Source organism: Panulirus ornatus, chromosome 10, assembly GCF_036320965.1.
Source record: "Panulirus ornatus isolate Po-2019 chromosome 10, ASM3632096v1, whole genome shotgun sequence".
Classification (NCBI taxonomy): Eukaryota; Metazoa; Arthropoda; class Malacostraca; order Decapoda; family Palinuridae; genus Panulirus; species Panulirus ornatus.
Window position 1 is genome coordinate 17365127 of NC_092233.1, and position 27185 is coordinate 17392311.

General features: G+C 40.5%; 1 protein-coding gene across 2 annotated transcripts in view; it reads left to right on the plus strand.

Annotated features, from left to right (window-relative positions):
- The window catches only part of LOC139750812 (uncharacterized), a 105439-nt gene that overhangs the window by 25214 nt on the left and 53040 nt on the right, over positions 1-27185 (plus strand). For both annotated transcript variants that reach the window (XM_071665577.1, XM_071665575.1), the window contains exons 9-10: positions 16278-16451; positions 21146-21241. In XM_071665577.1, coding sequence (XP_071521678.1) covers positions 16278-16451; positions 21146-21241 — 270 coding nt within the window. The remainder of the gene's footprint in view (positions 1-16277; positions 16452-21145; positions 21242-27185) is intronic.

The window sequence follows — 27185 nt, forward strand, 5'->3', positions numbered from 1 at the left end:
TTGTGATAAAACGATGATAGAAGATGATAGTACCTTGAAACTTGCGCAGTTCAGTGATGATGATGGCCAAGAAAAAATCTTTTATAGCATCCACCTTCTCTTCCAGGGGGCGGATACTCTCATCAGAAACCTGGTGGTCGTGGGGAGTATGCGAAGTGATGCTAAATTCGCACTTGTCGTGGTTGATGGACTTCATATTCTTGTAGCTGTACCAAGAGCTGATGAAGGTGTTATAAGCATCATTCCTTGACATAGCTGACCACTCAGACATTGTCCAGGTAAGCACATCAGTCTGAGAGGACCCAGAGTGCTTGGTTTATTAATTGTTGAAGGGTCAAAGCTGCACTTCATGATCCAAATGGCATTTGGATGAATTTAAACAAGGCCAAGGTGGTAGTTATTGCTGTTTTGGTGGAATATAGTGAAAGGCATGAACTAAGTCAGCTTTAGAGACCTTTCAGCCATGGAGGTCAGTGGAGGAGTTTTGTAGGTGGTAAATAGGGTAGGAGTCTGGATGTATTTAGGGTTTGGTAGTCACCTCAAGGATGCTACTGACTGGGGTCAGACTTTAGTATCATGTGCAGGGAGTATGCTTTGCACATTTAGTGTCATGCTTAATTCTGCCATTATGAACTTCAAACACTAAGCTTGGGGAGGGACATAGTGGTTTGATAGATATGTTAAGTCCAGTGGTATTGATCTGGAAGAGTGCCAAAGCTCGTTACTTTTAGAGTTCTCAAGGTTGTTGTGTACCATGGTGTCGTAGTCTATGATGTATTGTTGAACCTTACTTATGAGGAACACTCATCTTAACTTCTGCTAGAGTCCAAAGAATAAAGTAAGAGGCATCCGGCCGAAAGTGCGTATTGTGATATTGTTTGCAGCAAAGTGGAGTGGCAGGGTCCACAGTTGACAAGCACTTTTTGGATATGTTGGAGAGCTATGACTAATTTTGTACATTCTTTTTCTCTCTCTCTTTTTTTTGTTATCCCTGTCACCTAACATGGCCTTTGGCTAGAGCATGGTTTTGTTCTCGTCATTTCAATCACACAAAACAAAGTGCATGCATGGCAATTAGGGGGCATGGACACGTTCCAAAGACTGTGTATGTAATAGAGGAACTGCTGCTGATTTCCTTGTGCCTGCACAAGTACAGGTTGAGTATCCCTTATCTGAAATGCCTGGGACCAGAAGTGTTTCGGATTTTGAATTTTTTCGGATTTTTGAATATTTGCATATACATAATGAGATATCTTGGGGATGGGACCTAAGTCTGAACACAAAATCCATTTATGTTTCATATACACCTTCTATACTTAGCCTGAAGGTAATTTGTACAATATTTTTGATGAGTTTGCTCATGAAACAAAGTTTGTGCAATACTGAACCATCAGAAAGCTAAGGTGTCACAACCTCAGCCACTCATGTGGACTATCTGTGGTTGCTTTATTTTCATTTTTGACTCCGAATTTTTATGCCACTAATAAGCAATCATTTTCTTACACTTATTTACACATAAGCACTTAACAGTAAAAGATATGAAATTACAGTAATACAATGAAAAAGTAATGTGTTTAGGGTAACTAAGTAGCACAGTAGCATCAGCAGAATACCTGTATTGGCGGCTAAACAATAAACTGCAGGTTCTCATATTCTACCTATGATGCTGTGTTTGGATTAAGAGGTTACATTACACAGTATTTTATTTTTTAGGTTTTGTTTAAGATTCAAAAACAAATAAGCATTTGATTTATGATAATTACAGGTAGCTGTAAATGTAATGAAAACTAACTGTGAGAAAAATTTCCAACACAGTAATGTTGCTGGTCATGTTACACTCAAACATGTCATTTTAGGTGAAGATGAAATTCAGATTTCATAGGAAAATGATGTTTTGCACTTGATCTCTGCTTGCAAAAGAAGATAATTGCAGTGACAAATACTAGAACTACATATGGCCTGAGAAACTTAAGGGGGAGGGTACATAACTGTTGACATCATGGCGAGAAGGAACATCAGAAGTAGTTGAGGGATCAGGAAGTGGGTCCTCTAGGGATGAGGAGGCATTCTGCTGGATGGCTTTTTGTAAATGTTTTCTCCAGAGTCATCTGCCTCATTAACAATTGTTTTTTTTCAGAGAAGTCTCATTGATTTTATAAACTGACATGATTTCTTTTTCTGTTATGAATGCATGCTGCTCAAGTCCTTCAGTATGCCCATCACACATTTTCACCATGTTGTCTATAGGCACTTTTTCTGCAGTGTTAAGAAAGTCATTGCCATCGTCTCTATTTTTACAGTCACCTTGACTCAGAACCATGTCAGCTATTTTGCTGTTACCCATAGGGCTATCTGCAAGCCTTTTCGACATATTCAACGATATCTTTGTCCCACCAAGCAGAGAATAAGCAAAAAAAAAGACTGAGTAATGCACGTAGATCTGGCAGTGACAATGGTTTGTAACAGACTTGTGCCAACAGAGCGTCAGAGCCCAGCATGGGCCAGTGAGGTCAGATGTGGAATTTTCCACTTGTAATGTCATGTCGCCGCTCAAAAAGATGGTCCATTTGCAGGTTCCTGATGACATCTAAGATACAAATAAGGGCAGTTTTCATCAACTTACATTTCATGGTAGTCTGCAGATTGTGGACAACAATGAATCCTGTAAAGTGTCTGTCAGAAGCACAGAAATAATGAGGTGTATTTTTTGCATCTTGAACTGTCTGGTTGGTGGTGAGGACTGCCTCTGCTTGATCTAAACACAGATCTTGTGCTACTGGGTTTCAGGAGGTGTTCCAACTCTATAGCACCATAGCATTATTCAGGACTCCGGTAGACCGTATCTGACCTCTCAATCACTCTGGTACCATCAATTTAGCGGGTGTATGAGTTGTTTAATCCTGTTTGTGATGTTTGTTGGCTGAAAGAGGGCACAAAAGCACAGGGAACATGACAGTGCTCTGTTGGTTAGGACAGGTCACTGTAACTTAGGGACAAGTTGCTTGGGAGAGAGATGAGGAGAGAGTACTTGTAGGAGAATTGCATTGTTACCTGGTCTTTATGACGCAGTTACAGGATGGAGGAATCTATGTTGTACAGGGAAGAGATGTTTGGCATAGTTGATTATGCTCTAGAATGAGATGGCATTACCAGATTTCCAAGGTTAAGCTGATGTATTACAGGGTACCGATGAGTTCCTGTAGGGAAGCAGATTAAGTCACAGTTTATGTTGCTAAACATATTTGGGCACAGTTGATTGCCTAAGAATGACTGTTAGTCTTCGGATGTTTTTGTATAGCCGGAGTCATGCTACATTATAAGTAATAATGGCAGAGTGAAAGCATCTCAAGTCACTGACTTACCCATGGGGATTAAAGATGTTGATATGATGGGATCAGTTAGTGGATGGACCTCCTCTTGTAAAGACCAAAATCGCCAACTACCCGGGTATTAAGCTTGTGACCTGAGGCATTATCCAGAGCACACAAAGTCATATGACATCATTGAGAAAATTGCAATAGTTTAGCACAAGGCCCAGGGAGTGTGATTTCATATCCATCAGTGGAAGAATAAGATGAGCATTGCAGCAGCTCTTGAGAGGAGGCATACCGTGACATTACATAGGGACTAACTATGTACACTGGCTATCATTGTTGACTTTGGCTTACATTTTCTCTATAGGGGTAGTATTTTTACAAAGGCTAACATTGTCCATTCATCTGCTGTTCTTATCCTGTACTAAGAAATTACTTTGCTACATCCTTTTTAACTACTTTCTGCTTAATTCAGTGTTATGGCCTCTACTTGTTATAAGTCCATTTTTTACATCACCAAGTTGGTTTTGTTAAAGATTATATTCAGGTTACTCCTCACTCTTCTGTCTTCCATGGTAGTTAGATATAAGACCTCAAGTCTTTCCCTGTAAGTCAACTCTCTCAGTGTTGAAACCATCTTTGTTGCTTTCTTCTGAACCTTCTCTATTAGTTTTTCATTGAGTATGGTGACCAGTGGAATTTAGTAAAAAGGGGGGTGACTGTATTATTGACTGGTTGGTAAGGTTATTTAATGTATGTATGACTCATGGTGAGGTGCCTGAGGATTGGCGGAATGCGTGCATAGTGCCATTGTACAAAGGCAAAGGGGATAAGAGTGAGTGCTCAAATTACAGAGGTATAAGTTTGTTGAGTATTCCTGGTAAATTATATGGGAGGGTATTGATTCAGAGGGTGAAGGCATGTTCAGAGCATCTGCTTGGGGAAGAGCATTGTGGTTTCAGAAGTGGTAGAGGATGTGTGGATCAGGTGTTTGCTTTGAAGAATGTATGTGAGAAATACTTAGAAAAGCAAATGGATTTGTATGTAGCATTTATGGATCTGGAGAAGGCATATGATAGAGTTGATAGAGATGCTCTGTGGAAGGTATTAAGAATATATGGTGTGGGAGGCAAGTTGTTAGAAGCAGTGAAAAGTTTTTATCGAGGATGTAAGGATGTGTACGTGTAGGAAGAGAGGAAAGTGATTGGTTCTCAGTGAATGTAGGTTTGCGGCAGGGGTGTGTGATGTCTCCATGGTTGTTTAATTTGTTTATGGATGGGGTTGTTAGGGAGGTGAATGCAAGAGTTTTGGAAAGAGGGGCAAGTAGAAGTCTGTTGGGGATGAGAGAGCTTGGGAAGTGAGTCAGTTGTTGTTCGCTGATGATACAGCGCTGGTGGCTGATTCATGTGAGAAACTGCAGAAGCTGGTGACTGAGTTTGGTAAAGTGTGTGAAAGAAGAAAGTTAAGAGTAAATGTGAATAAGAGCAAGGTTATTAGGTACAGTAGGGTTGAGGGTCAAGTCAATTGGGAGGTAAGTTTGAATGGAGAAAAACTGGAGGAAGTAAAGTGTTTTAGATATCTGGGAGTGGATCTGGCAGCAGATGGAACCATGGAAGCGGAAGTGGATCATAGGGTGGGGGAGGGGGCGAAAGTTCTGGAAGCCTTGAAGAATGTGTGGAAGTCGAGAACATTATCTCGGAAAGCAAAAATGGGTATGTTTGAAGGAATAGTGGTTCCAACAGTGTTGTATGGTTGCGAGGTGTGGGCTATGGATAGAGTTAAGCGCAGGAGGATGGATGTGCTGGAATGAGATGTTTGAGGACAATGTGTGGTGTGAGGTGGTTTGATCAAGTAAGTAACGTAAGGGTAAGAGAGATGTGTGGAAATAAAAAGAGCGTGGTTGAGAGAGCAGAAGAAGGTGTTTTGAAATGGTTTGGGCACATGGAGAGAATGAGTGAGGAAAGATTGACCAAGAGGATATATGTGTCAGAGGTGGAGGGAACGAGGAGAAGTGGGAGACCAAATTGGAGGTGGAAAGATGTAGTGAAAAAGATTTTGTGTGATTGGGACCTGAACATGCAGGAGGGTGAAAGGAGGGCAAGGAATAGAGTGAATTGGATCGATGTGGTATACCGGGGTTGACGTGCTGTCAGTGGATTGAATCAGGGCATGTGAAGCGTCTGGGGTAAACCATGGAAAGCTGTGTAGGTATGTATATTTGCGTGTGCGGACGTATGTGTATACATGTGTATGGGGGTGGGTTGGGCCATTTCTTTCGTCTGTTTCCTTGCGCTACCTCGCAAACGCGGGAGACAGCGACAAAGCAAAAAAAAAAAAAAAATGGTGACCAAGCTTCAGAATCATTTTCTAGTTTTGGCATTATGTATTATTAGAACAGCCTGCTGAATATTTTCCTTTTCCATATACTTGAATGCCAGTAGATAGTTTGTCTCCATTGCTATTCTCCTAGCACTGGACTCTGGCGATTTGAGAAAATGTCAGCTCCAAAGCACTTCTCACAAACAGATTTCAGCAGCTTATTTCATGGCAAATGATATGCATATCGAGGACTTTCTTCGCTTTGACCCATCCTACTCTACATTTACTTGGGTTGAATTTCATCAGCTGTGTATCAGACCAACTTTTGAGTTTCACTACATACCCCTGTAAATTGAAGCCTTGTGTGTGTGTGTGTGTGTGCGTGTATGTGTGTATGATTACTATGTGCGTGTCATGGACAGAGTTTTACACTCTTGTCTTAACCTTGAATTTATATCATGTCTTTACATGTATATGTATACACACACACACACACACACATACACAACCCAGCCTAAGCCAAGTACCCCTTTATTGACCATCTCCAAGGGAGACCAACTGCTGTGCCCAGGACTCAGTCCTAGGTGCCCCGTGTGTGAATCATGTTCAGCAACTATAACTGCTGCACCATGACAGCCCACATATCCTTATATGTGTGAATGTGTGTGAGTGTGTGTAATTAAATATTTGTAATTATGCAGTTGTACGGGAAGGAGTTTAACACTCGTGGGGCCCCTTCTCTTAAACATTTTATATTATCATAGTACTTGAATTTAAGTATGCTGTCTGAATTAACCATGTCCTCAGACACTCTGTCCCATTTTTCCACCACTCTTGTGCTATTAAAGTACTTCTTTACATCTTTTCTAACATGTTTCTTTCTTAATTTTGTGTCCTTTGTCTGCTCTGTTCCTACAGCTGTTAAAGAACTGTTGTCTGTCCACAACATTACTCTGTTTCAGAAACCTAAAAGTTGTGATCAGGTTACCCCTCACTTTTCATTCTTCCAAGGTGACCAAATTCAAAGCTCTTATCCTTTTTGTGTAACTCAACTCCCTTAATTCTTGCACCATCTTTGTTGCCCTCCATTGGAACTTCTCGGGTATCATTTTTGCTTCTTTGGGCATGTTGTCCTACCTTGAGAAGCATACTCTGATTTTGACCTTATGTAGGATATGGACAGTTTGCTAAGTATTTCCTTTTTCTTGAAAGCTATTCTTATATTCGCCAGCAGACAGTTAGTCTCCTTAGATATTCACTTAATGTGGGACTGGCAACAAGTTGATATTGACTCATAAAGCCTTCACACACACACACACACAGACAATCCTGAAGCTTATTTCCCATTAGATAATAATCATATTGAGGCTTTTTCTTGGTTTGCCTCTTCCTCATTACTTCACTTCTGTTTCTGTGTAGTGACACAACAATACCATGTATCAAACTAGCTTTGCAGTCTGTTTTGGTTCCCTTGTAAGTTCATGTAGTCTTCCTCACTTTTGACTTTCCTCAGGACAGTTGCATCTGCAAATATATTTAGGTTGGAGCCCATATATTCAGGCAAGTCAGTTGCATAGATTTAAAAGAGTGATGGTCCCAGAACAAACTGTGTAGCACTTTGCTGGACAACTCAACCCATTTAGTGAAGGCTTCTCCAACATGCATTTTTTTGTTTCCTCCCACTGAAATAATCTGTCCATTGAAGAAGTTTTCACTATTATTCATGCATGATCCTTTTCACTATTATTCATGCATGATCCAGCTCCTTGATCAGCCTCCCATGTGATTTAGTGTCAAGTGCTTTTTGGCAGTCAAGATACAAACAACCAATTTAGCTTCCCCTTTTCTCTTACAGAGCACTCTCTCCTGCAGAGATCTTAGAGGTTTGTTACACATGACCTTTCCCTGAAACTTTGGTGTGTCTATATTATGTCATTTCTCACCTCTAATAAGTCATCATTGTTTTCTAATTACCTTTTCCAGAACCTTACAGATAGTTTTCAGTGAGACTAGTTTGTAATAAGTGACTCCCTAGCCTCCTTTCTTATAGATAGGTATGGCATCGCTCCTTTCCATTCTCCTGGCACTCTACCTTTGTCTAATATCATCTTGAACAGTATTTCAATTGGTTTTATTCAGCAAATATGGTTAAATTTCATGAGGACCATGAGTTTTTTTTGGGGGGTCAAGACCTTTTAGTATTTTGTTGGTCTTCACATGATACCTCTGTTTTCCTAAACCTTTTCTCCATCCATCTCCTTGGTGTTGGTGCTATAGATACTTGTACTGTAAAAGCTCTGGACTTGGTATTCTGCATCTTGCATATCCTTACATCATCCCCAATAATTTTTCCCTTTGAATTTTTAGCCTTAACCTGATTGGGTACCTCTTAACTGACAAGTGACTTAATGAATTTATGAAAAAGTTTTGGATTTTCACCTCTCTTGTCCAGTGTTCATTTCAAGGGATCTTTGTTCCTCCTTCCTTGTCCAATTATGCTTGTCCATTGCTCTCTTATGCTTTGCAAATGCTTGTTGGCAAGAATGCCATCTACATCTTTTTCACTGCACATATAGAGCTCTTTTGCTCTCTGGCATCTTGTATTCTCTTCTCTTTCTTATAATTCCCTATGTATTTAAGGCTATAGGTATGTGGTTCCTATCCCTTCACCATAAATTTGCATAGAACCTCTCACAACAAAGCCCTGGTTCCTGGCTACTGAACTCCATTTTCGTCTTTGTCACCATATAATGGGTTGAGGTTTGTGTAGTTTCCATGATTATATCTCCTCTCTTTCTTGCCATAACTGCATCAAGATTATATGAGCATGATTCACTCCAATAGGTTACAAACAGATCCAGATTCTCCCACTTTTAGGGTTGTGATCAACCCTTGAACAAATAGACAGTCCTTTGGAGGAAGAATGAGAGAAAGGATAACAAATCTCAATTAGAATTTCTGTAGAATTTTAGCTGTTGGAGTACCTCAAGTCCCACCATGAACCTGTCCAGTGCAGACACACTGCAAGAATTTGGTGATGATAGGGAAGATGGGAAGTACCAAAGAGGAAACCAAGCAGAGATTCCCTAGAACACACTTCAAGGCACCAAAGTTCAAGAGAAATATATACTGATGGCCCCAAATCCAGTAGAGACATGGGCTTTGCTTTGGTGTACAGCAGGAGGACAGTTCAAAGTAGCGTACCTGCTGCATCTTCCATTTTCACAGCTGAGTTCTTTGCCATTCCTTCTGCAACAGAAATGACCAAGGAGCTAGATCACCAAAATATAGTGATTTATTGTGTTACTTACAGTACTTTGCTGGTCATCGACATTGGCTGCATCCAGTGGTGAGGGAGATTCAAGACTGGATAGCATTGATGTCAAGACTCAAGAAGATATCCCGTTGCTGAGTCCCCACTCGTACTGGTATTTGTGGGAACAAACGAGCTGATCACTAAGCATAGACAGCCATAGCTACCTGCTGGAATGTTTGTTTTCCTCTCCCATGCAGGGGTATGAAACCCCACATGCAAGAATGTCTGCAGTAGGTTGAGGCAGGAATGGAGATGGATAACAAACAACTAGCTGCAAAGAATTAGAGCATACGTTTGCTACAGTGTTTACTCCAGCAGACAGCTAGTAGTTCCAGCAAGGTTGAGGATTGGACACATTAAGTGATTCTAGCAAGGCTGAAAATTGTGCACAAAATTGGTTCTAACAAGGCTGAGTATCAGTCACGCAAGTGGTTCTAGCAAGGTTAAGGATTGAGCACACAAGTGGTTCTAGCAGGGTTGAGGATTGAGCACAGAAGGGGTGTTAGCAAGGCTGAAGACCAGGCACACAAATGGCTCTAACAAGGCTGAAGATTGGGCATACAAATGGTTCTAGTAAGGCTAAGGATTGGCCACACGGGTGGTTCTAGCAAGGTTGAGGATCGGACATACAAAAGTGATTCTAGCAAGGCTGAAGTTTGGGAATACAAGTGGTTCTAACAAGAACGAAGTTTGGGCTTACAAGTGGTTCTAGCAAGGTTGAGGATTAGAAACATAAGGTTTTCTAGCAAGGCTGATGATCGGTCACACAAGTGGTTCTAGCAAGACTAAGGATCGGACACTTAGGTTGTTCTAGCATGGCAGAAGATCAGACACACAAAGTGACTCAAGCAAGATTGAGGATAAGGTGCACATATAGTTCCAATAAGGCTGACAGTCAGATTCTAGCAAGGCTCAAGATTGGACACACAAGAAGTTCTAGAAAGGCTGAAGATCAGACATTAAAGAAGTTCTAGCAAGGCTGAAGATCGGACATAAGAGTGGTTCTAACAAGGCTGAGGATCAGGCACAAGATTGACTCAATGGCAGGAGACCAACATTCAGTCTGTGAAAGGTTTCAGTTGCTATTAATAGTGGCTTATCTTGTGGAAATGTACATAATATTCTCAGCATGTAGAAGGAGAAAAAACTTACACAAGAATGTACTGGAAGAAGATTGTAATTGTTTTATTTGATTGGTTTTCTAAAGGAAACAAATAATTTATTTGTAAATTGATTTGATTGGTTTTTTAAAGGAAATAGATAATTGATATGAGATTTGACTGATTTCAAGTTGATTTTGATTTTATGTATAAGGAATTTATTCTTAATTATTTTATTATTTTACTATTTTAACTTTTGAATCAGGGCATGTGAAGTGTCTAGGGTGAACCATGGAAAGATCTGTAGGGCCTGGATGTGGATTAAGGAGCTGTGGTTTTGGTGCATTACACATGACAGCTAGCGAATGAGTGCGAACAATTGTGGCCTTTTTGTTTTTTCCTGGTGCTACCTCACTGGAGGTGGGGCGGGGATGCTGTTTCTTGTGTGGCAGGGTGGTGATGGGAATGGATGAAGGCAGCAAGTATGAATATGTACATGTGTATATATGTATATGTATCTATACATTGAAATGTATATGTACATATATGTGTGTGTGTATGAGTGTTTATATTATATTATTATTATTTTGCTTTGTCGCTGTCTCCCGTGTTAGCGAGGTAGCGCAAGGAAACAGACGAAAGAATGGCCCAACCCATCCACATACACATGTATATACATACATGTCCACACATGCAAATATACATACCTATACATCTCAATGTATACATATATTTACACACACAGACATATACATATATACACATGTACATGATTCATACTGTCTGCCTTTATTCATTCCCATCACCACCTCGCCACACATGGAATAACCAACCCCCTGCCCCCTCATGTGTGTGAGGTAGTGCTAGGAAAGACAACAAAGGCAACATTCATTCACACTCAGTCTCTAGCTGTCATGTAATAATGCACCGAAACCACAGCTCCCTTTCCACATCCGGGCCCCACAGAACTTTCCATGGTTTACCCCAGACACTTCACATGCCCTGGTTCAATCCATTGACAGCATGTCGACCCCGGTATACCACATCGTTCCAATTCACTCTATTCCTTGCACGCCTTTCACCCTCCTGCATGTTCAGGCCCCGATCACTCAAAATCTTTTTCACTCCATCTTTCCACCTCCAATTTGGTGTCCCACTTCTCCTTGTTCCCTCCACCTCTGACACATATATCCTCTTTGTCAATCTTTTCTCACTCATTCTCTCCATGTGACCAAACCATTTCAAAACACCCTCTTCTGCTCTCTCAACCACACTCTTTTTATTACCACACATCTCTCTTACCCTATTATTACTTACTCGATCAAACCACCTCGCACCACATATTGTCCTCAAACATCTCATTTCCAGCACATCCACCCTCCTGCGCACAACTCTATCCATAGCCCACGCCTCGCAACCATACAACATTGTTAGAACCACTATTCCTTCAAACATGCCCATTTCTACTTTCCGAGATAATTTTCTCGACTTCCACACATTCTTCAAGGCTCCCAGAATTTTCACCCCCTCCCCCACCCTATGATTCACTTCCGCTTCCATGATTCCATCCACTGCCAATTCCACTTCCAGATATCTAAAACACTTCACTTCCTCCAGTTTTTCTCCATTCAAACTTACCACCCAATTGACTTGACCCTCAACCCTACTGTACCTAGTAACCTTGCTCTTATTCACATTTACTCTCAACTTTCTTCTTTCACACACTTTACCAAACTCAGTCACCAGCTTCTGCAGTTTCTCACATGAATCAGCCACCAGTGCTGTATCATCAGCGAACAACAACTGACTCACTTCCCAAGCTCTCTCATTCACAACAGACTGCATACTTGCCCCCCTCTTTCCAAATATATGTGTGTATGAGTGGTTGGGCCATTCTCTGTCTGTTTCCTTGCGCTACCTCACTGACGTAGGAAACAGCGATTAAGTATAGTAATGAAAATGACACTAATATAAGCATCTTTACTCTTACATTTTTAGATAATTTGTTTCTAAAAAAAATCAATTTTGCGTCTGGCCTTTTCTGTTGCCGTGTCACATAAGTCTGAGGCTGAGTGTCGGACACACAAGATTAGTTCTTAGTTAGTTGATGGTAGGACATCAACCTTCACTCTGTGAAGACAGTCAGATGCCATCTGTAGTGGCTTATGATGTGTTCATGTGTGTGATATTCTCTCAGCATATAGAAGAAAATTTTTAAGCCTCTTAACAATCAAGAGTGTACTAGGAGGAGATTGTAATTCTATATTTGATTGTATGAAATTTTACTAATTTTATATGTATTTAGTTATAGATACATATCCCTGGGGATAGGGGATTAAGAATACTTCCCACGTATTCCCTGCATGTCGTAGAAGGCGACTAAAAGGGGAGAGAGCGGGGGGCTGGAAATCCTCCCCTCTCGGTTTTTTTTTTTTTTTTTTTTTTTTTTTTTTTTTTCCAAAAGAAGGAACAGAGGGGGCCACGTGAGGATATTCCAAAAAAGGCCCAGTCCTCTATTCTTAACGCTACCTCGCTAATGCGGGAAATGGCAAATAGTTTAAAAGAAAAAAAAGATACAAGTATTTTATTATATTTTTAAATTCATTATTTTAACTTTTCTAAATAAAAATTTATATAAGCATTTTTACTTTTTGGGAGGTGGGTTGATTAGAAAGGGTAGTGAGTGGTGGGATGAAGAAGTAAGAGTATTAGTGAAAGAGAAGAGAGAGGCATTTGGACGATTTTTGCAGGGAAAAAATGCAATTGAGTGGGAGATGTATAAAAGAAAGAGACAGGAGGTCAAGAGAAAGGTGCAAGAGGTGAAAAAAAGGGCAAATGAGAGTTGGGGTGAGAGAGTATCATTAAATTTTAGGGAGAATATAAAGATGTTTTGGAAGGAGGTAAATAAAGTGCGTAAGACAAGGGAGCAAATGGGAACTTCAGTGAAGGGCGCAAATGGGGAGGTGATAACAAGTAGTGGTGATGTGAGAAGGAGATGGAGTGAGTATTTTGAAGGTTTGTTGAATGTGTTTGATGATAGAGTGGCAGATATAGGGTGTTTTGGTCGAGGTGGTGTGCAAAGTGAGAGGGTTAGGGAAAATGATTTGGTAAACAGAGAAGAGGTAGTAAAAGCTTTGCGGAAGATGAAAGCCAGCAAGGCAGCAGGTTTGGATGGTATTGCTGTGGACTTTATTAAAAAAGGGGGTGACTGTATTGTTGACTGGTTGGTAAGGTTATTTGATGTATGTATGACTCATGGTGAGGTGCCTGAGGATTGGCGGAATGCGTGCATAGTGCCATTTTACAAAGGCAAAGGGGATAAGAGTGAGTGCTCAAATTACAGAGGTATAAGTTTGTTGAGTATTCCTGGTAAATTATATGGGAGGGTATTGATTGAGAGGGTGAAGGCATGTACAGAGCATCAGATTGGGGAAGAGCAGTGTGGTTTCAGAAGTGGTAGAGGATGTGTGGATCAGGTGTTTGCTTTGAAGAATGTATGTGAGAAATACTTAGAAAAGCAAATGGATTTGTATGTAGCATTTATGGATCTGGAGAAGGCATATGATAGAGTTGATAGAGATGCTCTGTGGAAGGTATTAAGAATATATGGTGTGGGAGGCAAGTTGTTAGAAGCAGTGAAAAGTTTTTATCGAGGATGTAAGGCATGTGTACGTGTAGGAAGAGAGGAAAGTGATTGGTTCTCAGTGAATGTAGGTTTGCGGCAGGGGTGTGTGATGTCTCCATGGTTGTTTAACTTGTTTATGGATGGGGTTGTTAGGGAGGTGAATGCAAGAGTTTTGGAAAGAGGGGCAAGTATGAAGTCTGTTGGGGATGAGAGAGCTTGGGAAGTGAGTCAGTTGTTGTTTGCTGATGATACAGCGCTGGTGGCTGATTCATGTGAGAAACTGCAGAAGCTGGTGACTGAGTTTGGTAAAGTTTGTGAAAGAAGAAAGTTAAGAGTAAATGCGAATAAGAGCAAGGTTATTAGGTACAGTAGGGTTGAGGGTCAAGTCAATTGGGAGGTGAGTTTGAATGGAGAAAAACTGGAGGAAGTGAAGTGTTTTAGATATCTGGGAGTGGATCTGGCAGCGGGTGGAACCATGGAAGCGGAAGTGGATCATAGGGTGGGGGAGGGGGCGAAAATTCTGAGAGCCTTGAAGAATGTGTGGAAGTCGAGAACATTATCTCGGAAAGCAAAAATGGGTATGTTTGAAGGAATAGTGGTTCCAACAATGTTGTATAGTTGCGAGGAGTGGGCTATGGATAGAGTTGTGCGCAGGAGGATGGATGTGCTGGAAATGAGATGTTTGAGGACAATGTGTGGTGTGAGGTGGTTTGATCGAGTAAGTAACGTAAGGGTAAGAGAGAGATGTGTGGAAATAAAAAGAGCGTGGTTGAGAGAGCGGAAGAGGGTGTTTTGAAATGGTTTGGGCACATGGAGGGAATGAGTGAGGAAAGATTGACCAAGAGGATATATGTGTCGGAGGTGGAGGGAACGAGGAGAAGAGGGAGACCAAATTGGAGGTGGAAAGATGGAGTGAAAAAGATTTTGTGTGATCGGGGCCTGAACATGCAGGAGGGTGAAAGGAGGGCAAGGAATAGAGTGAATTGGAGCAATGTGGTATACCGGGGTTGACGTGCTGTCAGTGGATTGAATCAGGGCATGTGAAGCGTCTGGGGTAAACCATGGAAAGCTGTGTAGGTATGTATATTTGCGTGTGTGGACGTATGTATATACATGTGTATGGGGGTGGGTTGGGCCATTTCTTTCGTCTGTTTCCTTGCGTTACCTCGCAAACGCGGGAGACCGGAAAAAAAAAATTTAGATTGATTTAAATAAAGAATTATTCTGCCGCTGACCATTTCTGTTGATGCAGCATGTAAGCTTTTGGCTGAGTGTTGGATACACAAGATTAATTCATTGACTTTTGATGGCAGGAGACCAGCCTTCACTTTGGGAAGACAGTCCAGTGCCATTAAAGTGGCTTATGTAGTTGTAATGATTGTGGTATTCTTAGCATGTCGAAGAAATTTTTAGTTTCATTGTTTTCTCTTAGGAAATCAATACTTTTTACAAGAAATCTTTTAAGTTGTTTTAGTTGCATATATAAGAATTGTATTAATTTAACTTTTTAAAATTTACCATTTTTTTATTTTTTATATTTTTACTATTTTATAATGGTATATATTTTGTCAAAGAAAAAAATCCACTGCAAAGGACCTTTTTTTTTCCTGACTTGCCAGATGATTTTAGATGAATAGATAATGTTATGTCTTTTATCACTGCTGCTCTTTTAATGTGCACGTTTACCATATGGTCAGACTTGAGAATTAAGTAATCACTTTTTTCGTTGATGAATGATATGTGATATGGTCAATTTCTGTACGAGTATGTGTGAAGGTAATATCGAGCACCATTTGTGTATCAGTCCCTTTCATCTTAGTATACTCCATGACATGTTGGTATAGGGAAATTTCTTGTCTACAGTCTTAAAACTTGTCTCTATGATTTTCTTTCACCATGAGGATCTAAACTCCCCTAGCCAATCCCATAATAATTGAGATCCTCCCATTATCATTACCATCTTCAAGAAGTGTGTTTCACTATTTCATGTATCATTCTGAGTGTTTTATCATTGTAATCATATGCATGTATGTGTGTGCTTGAATATTTGTAAGGTAAAAGCCCTTCATCTCCTGAACATTGTCTACTTTTCTGAAATATATATGAGTTGTCAGCATTTACAATTGTGTCACTTTTTTCCATTTAGTCACTTCTCTTATACTGCAGAATTACGTGTTGACAACTTTTCTAACACGGTTGTTACTTGATTTAATGATGTTGCCTGTGGTTGCTCTGTCTTTCCATCTTTCAAAGAACTGTTAAGTGTCTTCATTATCAAACTTGTTTAAAAAATTTAAAGTTATGATCAAGTCCCCCATTACTCTTCTCTCTTTAATAGCAGACAAATTCATGGTCTTCGCCTTCTCCTTGCAACTAAGCCATTTTAATTCTGTCTCCATCTTTGTTGTCGTTATTAGGACCTTCTCTGTTGGAGGAAAATGCTGTTATATATACTTAACATGATTACATTATTCTAGGGATAGAGTGTGGTGCCTCAAAATATGAGGGTGGGAAATGAATGAGATTAATAATAACATATAAGAATATTTTGGTTTGGAATCTGTTTGAAGAAAAGTGCTAGAAATCATATTCCCTCTTGCCAGGATAACCTAGAGGAGAAGCGGCTGCACAGCATCAGCAAGATGATGGAGGTGTACTTTACCAACAATACCGCCCCAGCCCACCTCTTTGTCACTGCATCTACTGCTGCCGATGCCAACTTAACAACAGATGACATCTTTGCTGTGACGCAAGACTTCATAGCGATGCTAGATGAGGCAAGAGCTTTTAAACTTGTGAGATGTAATTTAGTTTAACTATCTTCTACACCTCAGTGTTGTTTTGGTCAATATGCCTGATTGCTAATCCACTAGCTAGGGTTTGACCCTTGATGCAGGCAGACAGCATACAGCTCACCCTTGGTTGGTAGATAAATGGGTAATAACCTCGGTCGGGGTAAAGTGCCACAGTTGTGGCAGGCCTAGTCAGCCAGCATCTTGCATCTCGGCTTGAGTTTATCCATGGGGTGGCCATGTCCCAGGACTTGACCCTCACTGACAGCCCTGTCAACCTACCAATGGATGGTACTTCACTTTTAAGCATAAATCCAAAAGTTTTACAAAAGAAGAAATATTATTGATTTGAATTGAAAGAGAAATGTTGTAAGTCTCAATAAGTTTGAGAGGATATAGTATTTATATTTTGCTTTTACCAAGATGATCATTTAAAGCACAAAAATCAGTTAGTTTTGATTTTGATGTGTGTTGCTTTCCTTTCTACTAACAGAATTTCTTGTCACATTTTCCTATTATTTATATGATCATTATTGTAGAAATGCTCTAGTAAACTTAGTATATACTTAACTAGGCTTTTGTTCTTTTATTTTAGGCAAATCACAAGTTTTGATAAATGAATTTTCCATTTTAAGATGATTTTTTGATTTAGTTTAAAGTCAAAGTATTTTGAGACCTTTTCTCCCCAGTACGGTTTATAATCCCCCAAAATAAGTTATAGCTGTAGTTAGCATTTTGGTGGGAGTTCTTGTTTTTATGCTGCAACTTTGGTTTTATTTTTCGTATTTGATTTGTTTACATAAACTTCATTATAAGAACACATAGTTAAATTTCAGCTATAATATATATTGATATTTTGGAAAACATCTTGCAAAAAGAAAAAAAAATTGAAAAAAAAATTATGGTTATCTTTTTTTTGGGGGGTCTGAGATAATGAGCCTTAGAAATAAGGTGATTAGAATTTGAAATTTTGTTATTTTTCACTATCTACAATAATGGGATTTCTTTTCATAAAATCATTTTGATTCTGATGTAAGTTGTTCAGAGATCAATGACCAGACCTTATGATTACTTGAAGTATAAAAAATTGCCCTCTTGAAAAACAATTTTGTTGACCTAATAGGATGAAACCCCATGATGTAGAATAATATGATGTATTGATGCTTTGTTTTTCACAGTTCAGGAAGTTTTTTCTTTCTAAACTAAGTTAAACTGGAATACATGAAAGATGAGGACAAGAAGAAAGAGATCAATTATTAGGCTGCTCCTAGTGGGCGAGAGTACAAGGGAGTAGAGTGGATGTAGCGAGAAAGGTTATAGTGAGGGGAGAGGGCGATGTGGATGTAACTTTTGTAGGCAAAGGGTAATAGAAATAAGGAAAGAAAAATAAGGAACTTAATTCCACAGCTTTACTGGTTAAGGAAGAAGTATCATAGTGGTCATTACTTAAATGGCTGGGTTTCACACAGAATCTGTGGGTGACAGTAGCCAGGTGTTTGCCATTGTTCTAAGCCTAAGCAACTAAAGAACACACACAAACAATTCACATGAAGGCTGGAACCTGTTGGTGGACAGAGATTGGTAACTGAGGAGAGATGATTGACTAAGAGAGAGAAGGGCTGAGGAAAAGCCACCCCAGATACGGAGGCAGTAACTGATGTTAGGGCAACTTTATGACATTTTGTAACATTCATTCTATGAAGTTTCTGAGATGAAGAGGAGGATACGGTTATTGTAAGTTGGCTACATACAGATTAATAGATAGAGACTACATACAGACTATGTACAGAATTCTCCAAATTACAGTTGGAAGAGAATATGTGACAGGGAAGGTGGGTTTGTCTGTTAGAAAATTAGTTACAGATTGATCAGCTCAGAAGGGGAGGGGGAAGGGTTGAATCAGAGAAGTTGTTGGAAATATTTTTGATTAAAGAATAGAAGTTTTCTGAGAATTATTCACATCAGCACAGTATCTTTTTTTGAAGGTTTTCTTGACTCTGCAAGGAGCAATTTTCGAATGTTTCCCAGCAAAAGTGTAGGAAGTGAAATTCAGAAAATGATACTTTCATTGCCTGATATTCTCTGTCCATGATGAAACAGGCATCAGACAAAGAGCTATTATACTATGTTTGAAGGAATAAAGATTTGTTGTGAGAAGGGACATAGGACTCCAAGTCAGCTGAGATAACTATTGATATATGTACTGCAAAGCAGGAGGTATCCCAGCCAGTGAAGAAGTAGTGGTTCCAGGGAAAGTTAGTATATGTGAAGAGGGATGATCACTAATCCCTCCCAAAGTGCCAAAGTTGGCAATTCAGGTGATCTGGTTCACTTTAGAGTGAAGAAGATGTGGTTGTAGTACCCAAGTGGGCAGAAATAGAGTGAAAAGTAGAGTGAAAATGCTCAAAGTTGAAAAAGAGGCTGAGCATGTTGTAAGAGTGGTTATCATTATCGGGAACTAGTGTTTGTGTTTAATTACTTGCTTCAGGTCATTAAAGAATGAAAAAGAGCCTTATCTTAGCCAGGATCATCCTGAGGAGAGCCTAGCAAATCTTTGTGATTTACATTGAAATATCTTCCATGGATGATACAATACATGAATGTGAAGAGAGCACTGCTTCATGGTAGTAGGTCAAGTGATCATTGAATTGTACATAGCTGGAGCTGGGAAGGGATTATATGGAAAATGAAACAAAATAATGGATGGTAGAAAAGATATGAAGCCAGATGTTTTCAAAATTAAGGCAAGCAGTATGCATTTCTGTATTACATTTAACAAGAACATGACCATTGTAGTGGAAATGATGGTAAAGGTTATAGTTACAGCTTTGATTGTGTAGAGGAGAAGCATCCTTGGACAGTTTGGTTTCAAAGAGAAACAAATTGGGGGAGAAGGAAAACATAGTCTTCAACAGAGGAAAGCTGGATATCAGATCGTGGATGTTGCAGAAATGGAAAAATAGCCTAGTTTAGGAAATGTGTCAAATTATGTGGGGTAGGTCCCAATCACTTAATGATGGACAAGGAAGCCCTGGAACCAACCAGCCCTCCTTGACTAGTGACAGCATTCCCAGTCAGCACCAGGGAAACAGTGTTTAGGTGTAATTCCATTTAATTGTGTTATGTAAGACTGAAAGAAAAAATTAATGAAGAATGAAAACATGTGAGTTGTCAAGTATAATGTGTTAGAGAAAGAGGACGTTTTTCTGGAATGAATGCCACCAAGCCGCTTGCAGGAGAGGCAGGGAGAAAAGACACCAACCCTGTCAGATGTATGACTAACCCTCCTGATACCCAGGCAGCAGTAGTACTTCATTGGTTGGTTTTTAGCTCACCACCTGTGACCTACAAAATGTAAACTGGTGATAAAACTGGAAACATTTTTGTTCTTAATAACTCTTAAATCATGAGTTCTACATTTCATACTTTCTTTTTGATGATTCAGTAAATTCTTTGAGTATGTGGTTTTTAGACTGCTTTGGTATTAAAGTTATCAGCTCTATGTTCATATATAGATTGGTTTAACATAATGCTTAAGCAAGGTTATTAGGTTTAGTGGGGTGGAGGGACAAGTTAGTTGGGATGTAAGTTTGAATGGAGAAAAATTGGAAGAAGTGGAGTGTTTTAGATGTCTGGGAATGGACTTAGCAGCAGATGAAACTATGGAAGTGAGTTATAGGGTGGGCGAGGGGGCAAAGGTTCTGGGAGCGATGAAGAATGTGTGGAAGGGAAGTACATTATCTTGGAGAGCAAAAATGAATATGTTTGAAGGAGTAGGAGTGCCGGCAATGTTGTATGGTTGCGAGGCATGGGCTATAGATATGGTTGCATGGAGGAGGGTAGATGTGTTGGAAATGAAATGTTTGTGGACAATATGTGGTGTGAGGTGGTTTGATTGTGTAAGTAATGAAAGGTTAAGAGAGGTGTGTGGATGAGAGAGCAGGAGAGGGTGTATTGAAATGGTTTGGACATATGGAGAGAATGAGTGAGGAAAAAATGACAAAGGGGATATATGTGTAAGAGGTGGAGGGAAGAAGGAGGAGCAGGAGACCAAATTGGAGATGGAAGGGTGGAGTGGAAAAAGATTTTGAGCAATTGTGGCTTGAACATACAGGAGGCATGCAAGGAATAAAGTGAATTGGAAGGATGTGGTATACTGGAGTGCTGTCAATGGACTGAACCAGGGCATGTGAAGCATCTGGGGTAAACCGTGGAAAGGTCTCTGGGGCCTGGATGTGGATAGAGAGCTGTGGTTTTGATGCATTACACATGACAATTAGAGACTGAGTGTGAATGAATGTAGCTTTTTGTCTTCTCCTGGCACCCTTGCTGAAGCAGGGGGTAACGATGCTGCTGCTTTTAGGGTGGTGTAGCGACAGGAATGGATGAAGGCTAGCAAGTATGAATATGTACATGTGTATATATGTATGTATATGTATGTATATGTTGATATATGTATTTATGTATATGTGCATGTATGGGCATTTATGTATAATGTATGTGTATGAGTGGATGGGCCATTCTTCGTCTGTTTCCTGATGCTACCTCACTGATGTGGGAAACAGCGATAAAGTATAATTATAATAATGAGGATGATGATAATAGTAAGTGTTTTGGCTGTAGTGATGTGTGCAATGTAAAATACATAAGAGTTTTGATGAATATTTGTGGTTGTGCAGATCCAGCCTGATGAGAGAGAGGAACTACAGGCAGAGCAGCATGCTACCCTCTTCAACCACTACAGTCTCCATCAGCTGCAGCATGACTTACCCTTGGTATGTACCTCCAGCTAGGGCTGGCCAATAGGGAGGGTGAAGCAGATTCGAGGCACCTGGGTCCTTGGTTAAAAGGAGCACCAAATCTTAGTCACAGGGGGCCAATATAGCTAAAAATCATTTAATTGGCATACAAAAATGTAATATAGTAACAGTTATATCAACTGAAGTATATAAAAAATAATCCAGTTGTGATATGTATAAATCATGTTTCCCTGGGGATAGGGGAGAAAGAATACTTCCCATGTATTTTTGCATGTCATAGAAGGCGACTAAAGGGGGGCTGGAACCCCCTTCCTTCTATTTAGATTTCTAAACAGGGAAACAGAAGAAGGAGTCAAGTGGGGAGTGCTCATTCTCCTCAAAGGCTCTGACTGGGTTGTCTGAATGTGTTTGGATATAACCAAGATGAGAAGAAAGGAGAGATAGATAGTGTGTTTGAGGAAAGAAATCTGAGATAGATAGTGTGTTTGAGGAAAGAAATCTGGATGTTGTGGCTCTGAATGAAATGAAGATCAAGGGTAAAGGGGAAGAGTGGTTTGGGAAAGTCTTGTGAGTAAAGTCAGGGGTTGGTGAGAGGACAAGAGTGTGTGACAGAGTGTAAGAAAGTAAATTCTAGATTGATGTGGGTAAAACTGAAAGGGATGGAGAGAGATAGGTGATTGCTGGTGCTTATGCACCTGGTTATGAGAAGAATGTTCATGAGAGGCAAGTGATTTGGGAGCAGCTGAGTGAGTGTGTTAGCAGCTTTGATGCTCAAGACAGGGTTATGGTGATGGATGATGTAAATGCGAAGGCGAGTAATGTGGCAGTTGAGGATATGATTGATGTAAATGGGGCGTTCAGTGTTGTAAATGGAAATGGTGAAGAGCTTGTGGATTTGTATGCTGAAAAAGAACTGGTGATTTGGAATACCTAGCTTGAAACGAGGGATATACATAAGTATATGTATGTGAGTAGGAGAGATGGTCATAGGATATTATTGGATTATTTGTTAATTGATAGGCATGTAAAAGAGAGACTTTTGGATGTTAATTTGCTGAGGGGGTAGCTGGAGGAATGTCTGATCACTTTCTTTTGGAGGTGAAGGTGAAGATTTGTAGCAGTTTTCAAAAAAAGAAGAGAGAATGTTAGGGAGAAGAGAGTGGTGAGAGTAAGTGAGCTTGGACAGGAGACTTGTGTGAGGAAAGGCTGAGAGTAGAATGGTAAAAGGTGAGAGCAAAAGATGCATGTGGCATGAGAAAGGTGGGGGGTGGGCAGATTAGAAAGGGTAGTGAGTGGTGTGATGAAGAAGTAAGGTTGTTAGTGAAAGAGAAAATAGAGGCATTTTAAAGATACTTGCAGGAAAGTAGTGCAAATGAGTGGTTGATGTATAAAAGATAGTGAGAGGAGGTCATGAGAAAGGTCTAATGGTTAAGAAAGAAGGCAAATTAGAGTTGGGTTGAGAGAGTATCATTAAATTTTAGGGAGAATAAAAAGATGTTTTGGAAGGAGGTAAATATCATGTGTAAGACAAGAGATCAAATGGGAACATTAGTGAAGGGGAAAAGTGGGAAGGTAATAACAGGTAGTGATGAAGTGAGAAGGAGATGGAGTGAGTATTTTGAAGGTTTGTTGAATGTGTTTGATGATAGAGTGGCAGATATAGAGTGTTTTGATCAGGGTGATGTGTGAAGTGAGAGGGTCAGGGAGAATGGTTTGGTAAACAGAGAAGAGGTAGTGAAAGATGAAATCTTTGTGGAAGATGAAATCTGTTAAGGTGGCAGGTTTGGATAGTATTGCAGTGGAATTGATTAAAAAAGGGGGTGATTTTGTTGTTGATTGGTTAGTAAGGATATTCAATGTATGTATGACCATGGTGAAGTGCCTGAAGGTTGGCAGAATGCATGCATAGTGCCATTTTACAAAGGCATAGGGGATAAAGGTGAGTGTTCAAACTAAAGAGGGATAAATTTGTTGAGTATTCCTGGGAAATTGTATGGAAGGGTATTGATTGAGAGGGTAAAGGTATGTACAGAACATCAGATAGGGGAAGAGCAGTGTGGTTTCAGAAGTGGTAGAGGATGTGTGAATCAGCTGTTTGCTTTGAAGAATGTATGTAAGAAATACTTAAAAAAACAGATGGATTTGTAGGGAGTATTTATGGATTTGGAGAAGGCATATGATAGAATTGATAGAGATGCTTTGTGAAAGGTTTAAAGAGTATATGGCATGGGAGGTAAGTTGCTAGAAGTAGTGAAAATTTTTTACCAAAGATGTAAGGCATGTGTGCAAGTAGGAAGTGAGGAGTGTGATTGGTTGCCAGTGAATGTTGGTTTGTGGCAGGGGTGTGTGATGTCCCCATGGTTGTTTGATTTGTTTATGGATGGGGTGGTTAGGGAGGTAAGTGCAAGAGTTTTGGAGAGAGGAGCAAGTATGCAGTCTGTTGGGTGTGAGAGGGCCTATGAAGTGAGTCAGTTGTTGTTCGCCGATGATACAGCTCTATTAGCTGATTCATGTGAGAAACTGCAGAATTTGGTGAGTGAGTTTGGAAAAGTAAGTGAAAGGAGAAAGTTGAGAGTAAATGTGAATAAGAGCAAGGTTATTAGGTTCAGTATGGTTGAGGGACAAGTAAATTTGGATGTAAGTGTTTTAGATATCTGGGAGTGGATTTGGCAGTGGATGGAACCATGGAAGCGTAAGTGAATCATGGGGTGGGGGAGGGGGCGAAAATTCTTGGAGCCTTGAAGAATGCGTGGAAGTCGAGAACATTATCTCCGAAAGCAAAAATGGGTATGTTTGAAGGAATAGGGGTTCCAACAATGTTGTATGGTTGCGAGACGTGGGCTATGGATGGAGTTGTGCGCAGGAGGGTGGATGTGCTGGAAATGAGATGTTTGAGGACAATATGTGGTGTGAGGTGGTTTGATTGAGTAAGTAATAATAGGGTAAGAGATATGTGTGGTAATAATAAGAGCGTGGTTGAGAGAGCAGAAGAGGGTGTTTTGAAATGGTTTGGTCACATGGAGAGAATGAGTGAGGAAAGATTGACAAAGAGGATATATGTGTCAGAGGTGGAGGGAACGAGGAGAAGAGGGAGACCAAATTGGAGGTGGAAAGATGGAGTGAAAAAGATTTTGTGTGATCGGGGCCTGAACATGCAGGAGGGTGAAAGGCGTGCAAGGAATAGAGTGAATCGGAACCATGTGGTATACCGGGGTCGACGTGAGTGTTCAGAAAAGAAGAGAGAATGTTGGGGTGAAGAGAGTGGTGAGAGTAAGTGAGCTTGGGAAGGAGACTTGTGTGAGGAAGTACCAGGAGAGACTGAGTACAGAACCATGGAAGGTGAGAACAAAGGATGTGAGGGGAGTGGGGGAGGAATGGGATGTATTTAGGGAAATAGTGATGGCTTGCGCAAAAGATGCTTGTGGCATGAGAAGCGTGGGAGGTGGGTTGATTAGAAAGGGTAGTGAGTGGTGGGATGAAGAAGTAAGATTATTAGTGAAAGAGAAGAGAGAGGCATTTGGACAATTTTTGCAGGGAAAAATGCAAATGACTGAGAGATGTATAAAAGAAAGAGGCAGGAGGTCAAGAGAAAGGTGCAAGAGGTGAAAAAGAGAGCAAATGAGAGTTGGGGTGAGAGAGTGTCATTAAATTTTAGGGAGAATAAAAAGATGTTTTGGAAGGAGGTAAATAAAGTGCGTAAGACAAGGGAGCAAATGGGAACTTCAGTGAAGGGGGCAAATGGGGAGGTGATAACAAGTAGTGGTGATGTGAGAAGGAGACTGAGTGAGTATTTTGAAGGTTTGTTGAATGTGTTTGATGATAGAGTGGCAGATATAGGGTGTTTTGGTCAAGGTGGTGTGCAAAGTGAGAGGGTTAGGGAAAATGAGGTGAATGCAAGAGTTTTGGAAAGAGGGGCAAGTATGAAGTCTGTTGGGGATGAGAGAGCTTGGGAAGTGAGTCAGTTGTTGTTCGCTGATGATACAGCGCTGGTGGCTGATTCATGTGAGAAACTGCAGAAGCTGGTGACTGAGTTTGGTAAAGTGTGTGAAAGAAGAAAGTTAAGAGTAAATGTGAATAAGAGCAAGGTTATTAGGTACAGTAGGGTTGAGGGTCAAGTCAATTGGGAGGTGAGTTTGAATGGAGAAAAACTGGAGGAAGTGAAGTGTTTTAGATATCTGGGAGTGGATCTGGCAGCGGATTGAACCATGGAAGCGGAAGTGGATCATAGGGTGGGGGAGGGGGCAAAAATTCTGGGAGCCTTGAAGAATGTGTGGAAGTCGAGAACATTATCTCGGAAAGCAAAAATGGGTATGTTTGAAGGAATAGTGGTTCCAACAATGTTGTATGGTTGCGAGGCGTGGGCTATGGATAGAGTTGTGCGCAGGAGGATAGATGTGCTGGAAATGAGATGTTTGAGGACAATGTGTGGTGTGAGGTGGTTTGATTGAGTAAGTAACGTAAGGGTGAGAGAGATGTGTGGAAATAAAAAGAGCGTGGTTGAGAGAGCAGAAGAGGGTGTTTTGAAATGGTTTGGGCACATGGAGAGAATGAGTGAGGAAAGATTGACCAAGAGGATATATGTGTCAGAGGTGGAGGGAACGAGGAGAAGAGGGAGACCAAATTGGAGGTGGAAAGATGGAGTGAAAAAGATTTTGTGTGATCGGGGCCTGATCATGCAGGAGGGTGAAAGGAGGGCAAGGAATAGAGTGAATTGGAGCGATGTGGTATACCAGGGTTGACGTGCTGTCAGTGGATTGAATCAGGGCATGTGAAGTGTCTGGGGTAAACCATGGAAAGCTGTGTAGGTATGTATATTTGCGTGTGTGGACGTGTATGTATATACATGTGTATGGGGGTGGGTTGGGCCATTTCTTTCGTCAGTTTCCTTGCGCTACCTTGCAAACGCAGGAGACGGAAAAAAAAAAAAAAAAACAGAGAAGAGGTAGTAAAAGCTTTGCGGAAGATGAACGCCGGCAAGGCAGCAGGTTTGGAGGGTATTGCAGTGGAATTTATAAAAAAAAAAGGGGGTGACTCTATTATTGACTGGTTGGTAAGGTTATTTAATGTATGTATGATTCATGGTGAGGTGCCTGAGGATTGGCAGAATGCTTGCATAGTGCCATTGTACAAAGGCAAAGGGGATAAGAGTGAGTGCTCAAATTACAGAGGTATAAGTTTGTTGAGTATTCCTGGTAAATTATATGGGAGGGTATTAAGTGAAAGGGTGAAGGCATGTACTGAGCATCAGATTGGGGAAGAGCAGTGTGGTTTCAGAAGTGGTAGAGGATGTGTGGATCAGGTGTTTGCTTTGAAGAATGTATGTGAGAAATACTTAGAAAAGCAAATGGATTTGTATGTAGCATTTATGGATCTGGAGAAGGCATATGATAGAGTTGATAGAGATGCTCTGTGGAAGGTATTAAGAATATATGGTGTGGGAGGCAAGTTGTTAGAAGCAGTGAAAAGTTTTTATCAAGGATGTAAGGCATGTGTACGTGTAGGAAGAGAGGAAAGTGATTGGTTCTCAGTGAATGTAGGTTTGCGGCAGGGGTGTGTGATGTCTCCATGGTTGTTTAATTTGTTTATGGATGGGGTTGTTAGGGAGGTGAATGCAAGAGTTTTAGAAAGAGGGGCAAGTATGCAGTCTGTTGTGGATGAGAGAGCGTGGGAAGTGAGTCAGTTGTTGTTCGCTGATGATACAGCGCTGGTGGCTGAGTCATGTGAGAAACTGCTGAAGCTGGTGACTGAGTTTGGTAAAGTGTGTGAAAGAAGGAAGTTAAGAGTAAATGTGAATAAGAGCAAGGTTATTAGGTACAGTAGGGTTGAGGGTCAAGTCAATTGGGAGGTTAGTTTGAATGGAGAAAAACTGGAGGAAGTAAAGTGTTTTAGATATCTGGGAGTGGATCTGGCAGCGATTGGAACCAAGGAAGCGGAAGTGAAGCATAAGTTGGGGGAGGGG